General features: G+C 43.9%; 2 protein-coding genes across 3 annotated transcripts in view; both read right to left on the bottom strand.

Moving 5' to 3' along the window:
• hps5 (HPS5 biogenesis of lysosomal organelles complex 2 subunit 2) overlaps nt 1-13,430 on the bottom strand; it is a 55,807-nt gene that overhangs the window by 19,287 nt on the left and 23,090 nt on the right. For both annotated transcript variants that reach the window (XM_080438764.1, XM_080438765.1), the window contains exons 3-7: nt 12,930-13,040; nt 12,763-12,827; nt 11,652-11,844; nt 7,138-7,268; nt 1,480-1,731 (exon numbers count right to left, since the gene is read on the bottom strand). In XM_080438764.1, the coding sequence (XP_080294890.1) occupies nt 1,480-1,731; nt 7,138-7,268; nt 11,652-11,844; nt 12,763-12,827; nt 12,930-13,040 (752 nt within the window). The remainder of the gene's footprint in view (nt 1-1,479; nt 1,732-7,137; nt 7,269-11,651; nt 11,845-12,762; nt 12,828-12,929; nt 13,041-13,430) is intronic.
• On the bottom strand, nt 5,714-6,676 carry LOC308091537 (palmitoyl-protein thioesterase ABHD10, mitochondrial-like; the record flags this gene model as incomplete). The annotated part of the gene is made up of 1 exon (XM_080437199.1): nt 5,714-6,676. The coding sequence occupies one exon, from the start codon at nt 6,674-6,676 to the stop codon at nt 5,714-5,716; it is 963 nt and encodes a 320-aa protein (XP_080293325.1).

Genomic DNA, 13,430 nt, shown 5'->3' with positions numbered 1-13,430 from the left:
CGATGCATAGGTTTAAAGTGCTCATGTGGCCTAATACTTGCTTCTTTTGGGCTTGTTTTCCAAGACCTGGTTGCTTATTTCTCCCACAAAATATGGTAACACCGCACCGCAACATAAACGTATCGACTTGTTTAGATAGATGACAAGCGACCAAGAGAAGAGAAGGGAACACTAAGTAGAAGTCTGCACTATAGTTAGTGGCATAAACACACCTTTTTCCGCATGGGTTTTCAGATCAAAATGCCCCCCCTGAACCGTTTTGTCAACGGGGGGGGGGGCTTTTCGGCAACAGTTCTGTATTCTTTCACTTTATCCATGCCGTTTGTTGCTAATAGGAACTAAAAAATCCTCGCCAGCAGGGGGGCCCCCTTGCGGTATGGGTTTTCATAACCCAGCAGCAACCCTATGCAAATTACGCCACTGACTATAGTAGAGTCTGTGTGTTAAGAGTGACAGCTATGGATTCACACGCCTACTTAACGAGGAATATCTATTGACTGGATTGCTAAAATGATGAGATCACGGCCGGCCTGTGATAAAAAACAAATGAGTTATGAACAGAACTGACTATGGCTGGAGGTGGTCAACGTGGCCAACAGGAAATCGTGCAAAGATACCCGAATTAATTCATTTAAAAAAACGTGCACGCATGCGTGAGTCTCTCTTTGTGCTCTCCCACTCATAAAGTTAGGCGCGCGTGGATATCATGTGTACCGATTTGCGTGATGTTTGGACAAAATATGAAGGAGTAATATACTTTTTTTTTTGTGCAAAAAGCGGCTTCCTGGTGGCGCTATAATAGGACAATGTGAAAAGGGTGGCATTTCTAGCGGGAATGTGCTTGCAAAGTTTCACGGCAATCAGACGCTGCGTTAATGATTCAAGGCATTTTGTTCAAAACGAGTCACTTCTGCAAACTTTAGGCCTGCTGGTGGCGCTATAACAGGCCGATGTAAAAACATTTAGCATTTAGGTTCTGCTGTGGCATTTTCGGTGGGGCCGTGATGGGGTCGAAATGGCTGATTTTCACTTAGCTGCATGAAGAAAATAGCCGATCTACAAGCTCACAACACGCTGCGACACGTTGTGAGCTTGTAGATCGGCTATTTTTGGTCTGCGACACCCGTGCGCAACCATGATGACTTTTCTTAGTTCTACTGGATCTCTTCTCCCTTAGTTTCTCCCAAACATTTTAGTCTAGTTTTTATAGTTTTTATTTGTTGACGAAATTGTCAATATCAGTCATAGTTTTAGTCATCATTCATAGCTTATTTTTTATTATTTTTTTTGTTTTTCGTTTCGTTTTTCGTAAGTGAAAAAAGGTACTGTATGAATATGAAATCTACGTATCTTACAATGTTGTTGCTGTGCCGGATTTAACTGTGAATACTTAATTTTATTGTATTAATCTCACCCCTGACAAATACTATACTATACAAAAACGTATAATGATAAATTCATAACCATAACAAAGTTAACCTGTAAGTGATGAGGGGCAGAGGAGGACAGGCCAACAGCTGTTTGAACTGGTGTGTGCTGAGGACCTCTCCACTGAAGGAGGCCTCCCAGACCCGGGACCCCGGCCGGGCACAGTACAGCAGAGGAGGGGGCTGCTGGCCCCCCAGGCCCAGTGGACCCCCAGCCCCACCCCCACCCCCACGGCTTTGAGGGAAGAAACACGCTCCGTATTCCCCGTCACGCTCCTTGTTCCCCACACGCCAGAACTTCTCCCTGGATGGACGCACAAACACAACATATTCAACACAAACACAACATATTCAACACAAACACAACATATTCAACACAAACACAACATAATCAACACAAACACAACACATTCAACACAAACACAACATATTCAACACAAACACAACATAATCAACACAAACACAACATATTCAACACAAACACAACATATTCAACACAAACACAACATAATCAACACAAACACAACAGATTCAACACAAACACAACATATTCAACACAAACACAACATAATCAGCACAAACACAACATATTCAACACAAACACAACACACTCAACAGAACACATTCAACACAAACACAACATAATCAGCACAAACACAACACATTCAACACAAACACAACACACTCAACACAAACACAACACATTCAACACAAACACAACATATTCAACACAAACACAACATATTCAACACAAACACAACACATTCAACACAAGTAAGACGCGCGAACGCGGGAAGCGAACGCAGCCCTATTTTTTTTTGTCTTTTTTAAATTGTTATGTTGTGTATTTACGGACTTGTAATCCGTGTTATTTCACCGTGATGGGGAGAGCGTAGAGAGAAAGTCACGTGACTGCCTCGTATTGAAGTTAATGGGGGGGGATATGGTTCTCCTATGCACAGAGTTTCGGAGTTCCTAGTCATCTATGCACGGAATTGCCGTTTGTCAATCCGTGCTATTTCACCGTGTTTGGGGGGCGATCGGGTTGGTTTCATAGTAAGCTCCACTCTGAGATCTGTCAGCAGCCAATGAGAGCGTGAGTCACATGGGGGCGCGGCTGCACACAGGCAGTGCACACAGAGCCACAGAGCCACACACACATAACCCGAGCACGGTTTCATAGTAAGCTCCACTTGGGGGGAGACGCGCCTTCGGCGTGCCTCCTTTCGCGTTCGCAACAAACACAACAACATAACACACAAAACATTCAACACAAACACAACATAATCAACACAAACACAACATAATATTCAAAACGAATGGCCAGAGCGCATCAATGCAACTATCAAAACAACAAACTAACACAAGTAAGACGCGCGAACGCGGGAAGCGAACGCAAAAAAAGTAAAATAAATATGAAAAATAAATATGAAAAAAAAGTAACCAATAAAAAAATACAAAAAAAATAAATAAAAAATCTGCGTTAAAAGGAGAATCTTAGAAAAATACAAATTAACAAAAAAAAAACTTTGAATGTTTTTGAACAATTCAACAAAGTGTTTGAAGTGCCTGTTTCACCCACTTCCGGGGGGCGGAGCCAAAATCCGAGCCCGAAGTATTTGTTCGCAGACCCCCACTTCGGGCACTTTTCATTTAACATGGGGTTTCAATGGGGAGTTTTTAGGAGCCTTCTCCGGGGCGTGGCTTCCGGGGGAAGGGGCGGGCTTAAACGCAACCTTGACAGGTGTGTTCAGTTTTCAAAGACCTTTCATTTGATGTATGGTACGTCTAAATTGGACATTTACTTATCTCAGAGGAGCTGCACACAGGCAGTGCACACAGAGACACAGAGACACAACCCGAGCACGGTTTCATAGTAAGCTCCACTTGCGCGGAGGCGCGCCCTTCCGCTGCGTTCGCAAAAACAGTTTTAAGGCCAAAGTCCACATCAATGCAACTCCTTGCAACTGCCATTGAGGATGATGTTGCAAGTAGTCACAAGTTGCAAGGAGTTGTGACTAGTTGCATAGGTGTGGACTGGCCTTTAAGACCAGGAAATTATCTGTGTCATTTTTAGATTTCTTTGGCTATTCAAAAAATAGCAGATCTACAAGCTCATAGCGCGGCACCGAGGTGCTTCTGGGGTCCCTGGAACAAAATATTCTGGGATGGGGGTCCGCGGCCAAATACATATCATTTTGGGTGGTCCTTGACATGAAAACTTTCGAGAATATTATTACAGAAGTTCTCCCTTTCCGCCTGTTTCCAACCACGATTGATTGATTTTTTTTAAATATAGTTTTTTGTAAGATATGTAAGATGTTTTTTTGTAAAGGCAGCTTTCCACCGCACCGATTTTGGCCCGACGCGGCGTCGGGAAGCGGCGTTCAGTCGGTTAGGGGGGTCCGTGACCGACGCGTGACCGACGCCACGGGGTCCGCCGACTCCGCCGTAACCTAATCGGCCGACTCCGGGCCGACCGAACATGTTCAGTCTTGTTCCGACTGGGAGTAGCCATGTAGCAGAGAAGAAGTGTGACAACAACACTGAGCGAGGGCTCTCAGTGTTGCCAGAATCTGTGAGAGAAACAAGCGACCATGTCTATGAAAACCTACATTCACTGTTTCTCGTTGTAGCTCCCAGAGAGAGAGATTGATTGATTTGACCTACTTTTGCGCTGTGGTGATGTAATTTATTGGGAGCAGGTGTGTAAGATTCCAATAGTATAAACATTTTAATTGGCTTTCATATTATTTATTATATTTTTTTCAAATGAGATTTGGCCTTATATAGATCGAATTGTGCTCAGTTTTGGCTATTTTCTGGGTGTTCATTTCAATAAATTAATTAATGTATTTATTTTTGATTATTCGAATAACCGTTTTCAAAAATGTCGTGTACACGTCAGCAGTGGTGGAAAAAGTACTCAAATGTTTTACTTAAGTAAAAGTATCAATGCAATAGATGTACTCTGAGTCTGTTACAAGTAAAAGTCCGGAATTCAACATGTACTTGAGTAAAAGTACTAAAGTATTGGTATCAAAATGTACTTAAAGTAAAAGTACTAAAATGTTTGAAAATAGCAGATCTACAAGCTCAGAATGCGTCACATCGCAACACGTTGTGAGCTTGTAGATCTGCTATTTTCAAATAGCCTATAGGTATAAAATAGGGCTAAAGTGGTTAATGTATGTTTTATAATGATTTATATCTGCAAAGTAACTAGTAACTAAAAATGTCAAATAATTGTTGTAGAGTAAAAGTATAGACAATTGGAAATACTCCAGTAAAGTAAAAGTACCTCAACATTGTACTTAAGTACAGTACTTGAGTAAATGTACTAGTTACTTTACACCACTGCACGTCAGTGAAGAAAAAACGCAGGGAAACAAGCCCAAACTCGCTTATAATAAGCAGACCTGGCAACGCTGGCAGGCTAGGCTGAAAGTTATAATGCATTAGCACATCAATGGGCACGTCGGCTGACAGACCAAATGCCAACTTTTGCCAACCGAATACCAGTCTGTTGCAGTCTGAAGTAGTCTGAACTAGTCTGAACTAGTCTGTTTGGTGGAGAGTCACCTTAAGATATGCTTTTTTGTAAGATGTTTTTTTTGTAAGATATGTTTTTTTGTAAGATATGTTTTTTTGTAAGATTATTTTTTTGTAAGTTGTTTTGTAAGGTATGTCTTTATTCATAGACCAAGTGTTTCTATTGGTCAACATGTCTATGAGGTCCTCCAAGGTGTGGACCTCATAATCGACACATGCCTTAAAACATTTACTCATGACATATCATTTTAAGGTCTTTTAATTTGTTTTTAATCAACTTTTTTTCCCTAAGAAAGGGTCTTCTTGTTGCTGATTAATCTTTTTTTGTGTTTGTTTTTTTGCCCTGCTTTTGTTATGTTTGTGCCTTTTGTTTCTAAATGATAACTAGGTAACTTTGAGCCTACATTTTATATATATATATATATTGGATGATCCCTTCACAGCAAGTGAATGAGAGAAGCAGAAATGACATCATTTTACAAAATAAAAGCTTGTTTGCTTCTGTTTATTTCCTGCGGGGAAACGGCCATATCTCTGTTCCTCTTGCTTTATGGCAAAAAACAGCCTGATTGAAATGGCCACAGCTCTGCAATGGATCACCGCAAGCGGAACCCTGTGCGTGCAACCAGCCGATCACCGTGAGGACGGAGGTCAAGGAGAATATTTTCAAAAGGTACAGTAAAAATCACTATTTTTCTCTGGCTATCACACTGGCAGTCAAAGAGTTATTATTGTTATGATTTGGTGAGGTCTATCAGGTCCTCCACGGTGTACAGCAGCAGCTTGATGTCGGCCTGCTCCACCATGCGGTGCTCGCCGTGGCGCCGCAGGATGACATCCACGTCGGGGCTGAGGACGCGCTCCGCCACCTGCAGGGAGACGTGCCAGGGCACCTCCTGGTCCTTCAGGCCGTGGAGGAGCCTGACGGGGCACAGCACGGGGATGGGGCCCTGCAGCACGCAGTGGCCCTCCGCCTCGCGCAGGAACTCCATGCCGTAACGGCGCATGCCGCCGGTGCCGCCCCCTCCCTCCTCCGTCGAGGACGACGAGGAGTGCTCGCTGGTCGCCACCGTCCACTCGCCCTTCTCTTCGAACTCGCTTCGCGTCTCCAACGGCAGGGCGTTGAACGCTGTGACGGGGTGGTCCGCGGCCGTGGAGATGCCCACCAGCGCTGCGGCGCGGTCGGGCCGCGCCAGGGCGGCCAGCAGCATCAGCCAGCCGCCCATGCTGGCGCCCACCAGGATCTGAGGCCCGTCCGTCAGCTCGTCCAGCACGAACAGGACGTCCTTCTTCCAGGCGCCGAGCGTCGTGGTCGCCATCACCTCACCGGCGCCCCCTGGAGGTGCACCCTCGGACGCCCCGCGGCCTGTGTAGTCGAACCGGACGCAGGCGTGTCCCGCCGAGCGGCAGAAGCCTTCCAGAGCCTCAGCCTTCTGCCCGTCCATGTTGGAGCTGTAGCCCGGCAGGAACACGACCCCGGGGCTCTTCCCCTTCAGCCTCCTGTAAGCCAACGCCGGGAGGTCTGGTCTGGAGGCAAACTGAACACTGCTGCTTTTATGTCTGATTCCTCCTCCTCCTCCTGACGAAGCATTAGAACAGAACACAGAGGAGGAGGTGGAGGAGGAGGAGGTGGAGCCTCCACGGACCACAATGTGTGAAAGTCCTCTGCAGAGGGACCTGAACGTAACGGCTGCCATCCTGCTCCCTGACCCACTGAGGAGACGTCACGTCACGAGGCTTTATAAATGAGCTCTGAACGTCAGGAGGCTTTATAAATGAGCTCTGAACGTCACGAGGCTTTATAAAAGAGCTATGAACGAACAAATAAATAAATAAATGACATCCTTATGATGACTTGTGAGAGGTTTGGGGATCTCCATATATGGGCACGTGTTTCAACGAATCGGCTTGAGGGTTTGGGGATCTCCATATATGGGCACGTGTTTCAACCAATCGGCTTGAGGGTTTGGGGATCTCCATATATGGGCACGTGTTTCAACCAATCGGCTTGAGAGTTTGGGGATCTCCATATATGGGCACGTGTTTCAACCAATCGGCTTGAGGGTTTGGGGATCTCCATATATGGACATAACAGGGACACTTACACTTGTCGGTGTCACACAGGTAGCAGTGACCTATAAATAAATGTCATCCTTACTTGTCAGTGTCACACAGGTAGCAGCGACTCAGCGATGACACCAGCAGACGGCCGTCATGGTAACCCAGCTGAACGACCCGGGAGTCCACGGTGGTGATGGTCTGAACGGGGAACATGACGAAGGCTGAGCCCTGTGGTCATTCATCCAAACATCAATCGAAAAAATAAATAAAAAAAACATTAAAAAAGGTGCAGTAAGTGATTTTCTTTTGTTAAAATAAGTGTTAAATAGCTCTGTATTCTGATGATTCAAGAATAACAAAAACGGACAATTAAAGCACTGCTGGTCATTCCAAAGGTGGGCTTTGGAACAGCCTGCTGGGGGAGATCAGTCTGTGACCCGTTTTAAAATCCACAAAGCTGCTTAACCTCCAAACCTCTTAGTTACGGGGCCAGAGCTCAGCTCTGGACCTGTTTTAAGATTGGCAGTATTCTTCTGTTTCTGCCACTTTTCGCAGTTCTGGCTGAACCGTGCTGTCGCTTTTTACGAAACTCGGCCATATGGTAGATGGTCATGAAAAACTATGAAGAAATAAATCTCACAATCTTTCGTCAAAAGGTGGCGCTATAGCACTCAATTGAAAATGCCAACTTTGAACAGGTACAACTCATGCCCTGTTTGACCTACATCCATAAAACTTCAATACACACATGCGTCTTCTCATGATGAACTTTTACCCTCTGACTTTTGACCTCTGACCTTTAGATCTCCCACCATTTTGAATTATATAAAAAACAATCTCCTCCTGGGATTTTTTAGTAATCTGCACGAAACATTTTACACATGAACTTTGGACCTATGCCGACAAACTGGTGCAAAAGATTTTCCATAAGTGAAAAAATGAAGCTTTAATGAGCCAATGAATATTGCAGTTTATGACAATTATTCATCTGCCCCTAACACATACATGCAAACTCACATTTCTTTGAAACTTTGGGGTAATGTTGAGGGTCATTCCAAATATCACTGAAACCAATCTTACTCCAATTGGTCAAAGGGGGGCGCTATAGCGATTTTTTGAAAATGCAAACTTTAAACAGGCAAAAGTCATGCCTCGTTTGGCCGACAGCCATTAAACCTGCTTACACATGTGCCTTGACTCATGAGGAACACATGTATCACGTTGACCAGTAAGCTCCGCCCTTAGATTGTCTGCAATTTTGAGCACTTAAACCCAGGATTTTTCAGCTATTTGCGTGAAACTGGATCATCTCTCTGATCTCTTTTTTCACAGATCTTGTCTGTTGGTCCAATGGCTTCTCCCTTAAGCGAGTGCCTCACGACCGCAAGGTTGCCGGTTCAAGCCTCACTTGATGCAGACTCATTTAAATTGAATTGCAAAAAACATGACTGTATCAATGAATACATGTGCAAACGGTAAAGATAACATGAAATGCTTATTTGAGAGGGTATGTTTTTGCAATGTATGACATACTTAATTCTGAAAATAGCCGATCTACAATCTCAAAACTTTTCAGATAGCAACGTGTTTCTAGCTTGTAGATCGGCTGGTTTCACTGGTTCACTTTTATCTTCAACAGACAACCTCAGCCTAGACAAAGCTATAGCACTATAGGTAGTGTTGCAGCCTGTCAATCCGAAGGTTGAGAGTTCGATTCCTGTTAATGGCAATAGGTTGAGACGTCCAATCAATCCATTCTGCTTCCATCTTTCTCTCTCTTCAATCTATTATGTTTCCATGTCTCTCTCTCTTCAATCTATTCCGTTTCCATGTCTCTCTCTCCGCCCTTAGATTGTCCACAATTTTGAGCAGTTTGAAAAACACTTAAACCCAGGATTTTTCAGTTATTTGCGTGAAATGGTATCATCTGTCTGACCTCCGTTTTCACTGGATCAGGTCTGTTGGTCCAATGGCTTACCGCTTAAGTGAATGTTTCACAACATCAAGGTTGCCGGTTCAAGCCTCACGTGGTGGAGTCTTCATTTAAAGTCCATTGCAAACAACAAGACTGTATTAATGAATACATATGCAATTGATAAAGATAACATGAAATGCTTATCTGAGAAGGTATGTTTTTGCAATGTATGACATACTTCATTCTGAAAATAGCCGATCTACAATCTCAAAACTTTTCAGATAGCAACGTGTTTCTGAGCTTGTAGATCGGCTGCTTTCACTGGTTCACTTTTATCTTCAACAGACAACCTCAGCCTGGACAAAGCTATAGCACTATAGGTAGTGTTGCAGCCTGTCAATCCGAAGGTTGAGCGTTCGATTCCTGTTAATGGCAATAGGTTGAGATGTCCAATCAATCCATTCTGCTTCCATCTCTCTCTCTCTCTTCAATCTATTATGTTTCCATGTCTCTCTCTCTCTTCAATCTATTCTGTTTCCATGTCTCTCTCTCTCTCTCTCTTCAATCTATTCCGTTTCCATGTCTCTCTCTTCAATCTATTCCGTTTCTATGTCTCTCTCTCTCTCTCTCTTGAGGGGCGGCCATAGCTGAGTGGTTAGTGAGCCCGCCTAGGGAGCCAGAGGCCCTAGTTGCCCCAGGTACGATTCCAGGCCAGGCCAGCAAATGCGTCGATGAAATGAAATTTGTCCCTGAGCAAGCCTCTTAACCCCTAATTGCTCACAGGCCCTCATTGGAAACAAGACCGCAAGGACTTTCATGAACGGACCTGTTAAAGGAATTATCCTTATCTCTTCAATCTATTCCGTTTCCATCTCTCTCTCTCTCTCTCTGTGGGTGAGAGGTGGCATTGCAAAAAACATGACCTTAAGCTCAGTCTTCTATGTTTCTATGGCTTATTGTGCATATTACTTATAGTTTTGTCTCTCTTTTAATGTATGACATACTTCATTGTGAAAATAGCCGATCTACAATCTCACAACCTTTCAGATAGCAACGTTTTGTGAGCTTGTAGATCGGCTTCTTTCACTAGTTTTCGTTCCGAGGAGACGCAAAAATGCCTTTATTGGTAAATGGTTTGTGAACCAGTGATCTAGAGTAGTTCGAGACACAGAGGCCTGGTTCAAAATGGACGGAAATACTTATAAATATCAACAGACACTATCAGGGAGGCCATATATCTCGCTCAATGAGAAGAAAGGCAGTCTTGGAGTCCGTAGGTCGCTGGTTCGATCCCTGTCCACGACAATGTATTGAGGTGATCATGATTTGGCATTATTTGGATAACACATAGTGTTTCTTGAGGATAGGCTTAGGCGTTGTTTTACTGAGGTTAGGGTTAGTGAAGGTTTAAAATGCTCATGTTAATTGCATGGTCTTCTTTCTCTCAAGTTCAGTCTTCTATGTTTCAATGGCTTATTGTGCATATTACTTATCATTGCTTCTTTCTTTTTTCTCTCTTCATTCCCTGGCCCTGCTTATCGCTGCTTGCAGCTATATTTTTTCTTGTTTTCTGTTAGTGTTATCCTACAATAAATGTCCGTCTAGAACTGCATTTTCTCTGTGGGTTGACCAATTTGTATACATTCTTTTAAAGATACTTTTGGCTCTTTTCCGCCTTTATTTGGATAGCATAGCGGAGAGTGACAGGAAACAGGGATAGAGGGACATTGAGTGACACAAATTCTGCTATGGCCCAGCCTGCGAAGGACGAGTTTGGAATTGTTTAAAAAAATTAAATGGTTCACAGAACCAGAGATAACACCATCCAAAGATGTGCTGCTCCATTCACTCCCTGATTAACTTATTGCTTAAAAATGTCTCGGCTCCTGTGTACTCTTTTTTTACACTATATATTTTTGGCAAAACATGCTTATTTTCAACTTGCCACAACTATGGAACGGATTACCGCTAACGGATATTTCCCCCCCCCCCCATTCTACGAGACCCCTGTGTGTGTAATGAGGGGATCACCGTGCGGATAGCGTTCACAGAAAATATTCCATGATTTTTCAAAGGTTGATAAAATCGCTCGTTTTCGCTGGCAGTAGCGTAACACTATTACACTATTACTCTGGCAGTTAATATATGTTTTTTAAAGCGAACATTTGTAAAATGTTCCCCCCCCCTCCCCCCGGAAGCAAAGATTTGAGTTACAAATGTTCGCTTAAAAATATGTATTCAAAGATTTGCACACATTTTCACGATTTATTTAAAAAATAGCAGATCTACAAGCTCATAGTGCCGCGCTATGAGCTTGTAGATCTGTTATTTTTGAATAGCCAAAGACATCTAAAGTGACACACATGAGTTCCCGGATTGAATGGGTTAAGCTGTTTATTAGAGTGGCTTGTGAACGGTCCTCGCAGACTATGGGATCTGTAGTCGTGGTTGCAGTCCCATAGCCTGGATGGACGGTGGGTGGAAATGATGTATGGAATAGTGTACAGGATTGTCTTTTCTGTTAATCACTTTATCACACCGTTCTTGAAATGCACTACAAAAATGAAGCTTATAATAATATGAACTACAACAATGATAATCATAATAATAACAATAATAATCATAACTAGAATACAAATAATAAAGTCGGAAGAGTACTATAGTCTATAATATTCATATTAAAGTAGAGTTGTCACCTTGCCCATCTTGGAGGAGCCTGCTCTCAGGAAGGAGACCTTCCCCACGGTGTCTCCTATGAAGACCCTCAGGCTGCTGGAGTCCCAGACCAGAGAGGTCACGCTCTGACCTCTGTGCTCCCAGGAGAGGCTCACCCTCTCTGGACGCCCACGTCTCTCCTGCTGCAGCTCCCACACCACCACCAGGCCCTGGCTGGAAGGAGGGAACCACCAGGGTTATTACACCACCTCCTACACCACCTCCCACACCACCACCAGGCCCTGGCTGGAAGGAGAGAACCACCAGGGTTATTACACTCCTACACCACCTCCCACACCACCACCAGGCCCTGGCTGGAAGGAGGAACCAGGGTCATTACACCACCTCCACCACCAGGCCCTGGCGGGAAGGAGGGAGCAACCAGGGTTATTACACCACCACCACCTCCCACACCACCACCAGGCCCTGGCTGGAACGAGGGAACAACCAGAGTTGTCTATGTCTATGTCTATGTTTATGTCTTGTGTATGTATGTTTACTGTGTTTTGGAGTTTCGTATTGTTATCTGATGTAACATAATAAACCAGAACTTGAACTTGGCTGGTAGGAACCACCAAGGTTATTACACCACCACCACCAGGCCCTGACTGGAAGGAAGGGGGGAACCACCTAGTTTAGATGGTTCCATGTAGACCCTGAGCATGAGTTACTGGAGATCCCTGTGTGGAGCTATATAACAGGTTCAAGTGCTCTTTTGTGAATTGATTTCGTAATAAGAATCGCGATTCTTACATGAAGAACTTCATGTAAGATGTCTAACCTGGTCCTGGTTGCAACAGTAATGTCTTCAATAGAATCATCAGTCTAACCTGGTTGCAACAGTAATGCCTTCAATAGAATCCTCAGTCTAACCTGGTTGCAACAGTAATGTCTTCAATAGAATCCTCAGTCTAACCTGGTTGCAACAGTAATGCCTTCAATAGAATCCTCAGTCTAACCTGGTTGCAACAGTAATGTCTTCAATAGAATCCTCGGTCTATCTAACCTGGTTGCAACAGTAATGTCTTCAATAGAATCCTCAATCTAACCTGGTTGCAACAGTAATGTCTCCAATAGAATCCTCAGTCTAACCTGGTTGCAACGGCAATGAAGTCTTCATCATGTGGACAGCAGCACACCTGTGTGATAGAACCCTCCTGAAAGACAACACTACACGGTTAATCATTCATTAAACGAGCTGTGGCTGCAGTGTTTGACAGTAACGATGGTTTCATGTTGTCAGTGTCAGTGAAAAGAACCTTGTGACTGAGGATGAGTCTCTGTTTCCAGCCTTCTCTCTGGATGAGATGCAGTCCTCCCGCCGACGTACCCAAAGCCAGCCACTTCCTGGACACCGCTAGACATGTGCACTGAAACATGAGAACAACATGGACACTGAAACATGAGAACAACATGGACACTGAAACATGAGAACAACATGGACACTGAAACATGAGAACAACATGAACACTGAAACATGAGAACACCATGAACACTGAAACATGAGAACACCATGAACACTGAAACATGAGAACACCATGAACACTGAAACATGAGAACACCATGAACACTGAAACATGAGAACACCATGAACACTGAAACATGAGAACACCATGAACACTGAAACATGAGAACACCATGAACACTGAAACATGAGAACACCATGAACACTGAAACATGAGAACAACATGGACACTGAAACATGAGAACACCATGAACACTGAAACATGAGAACACCATGAACACTGAAACATGAGAAC

Source organism: Gymnoscopelus braueri (genome assembly GCF_963280865.1).
Source record: "Gymnoscopelus braueri genome assembly, chromosome: 9".
Taxonomy (NCBI): Eukaryota; Metazoa; Chordata; class Actinopteri; order Myctophiformes; family Myctophidae; genus Gymnoscopelus; species Gymnoscopelus braueri.
Note: the sequence above shows the minus strand (reverse complement) of the source record. Positions and strands in the feature narration are given on the sequence as shown.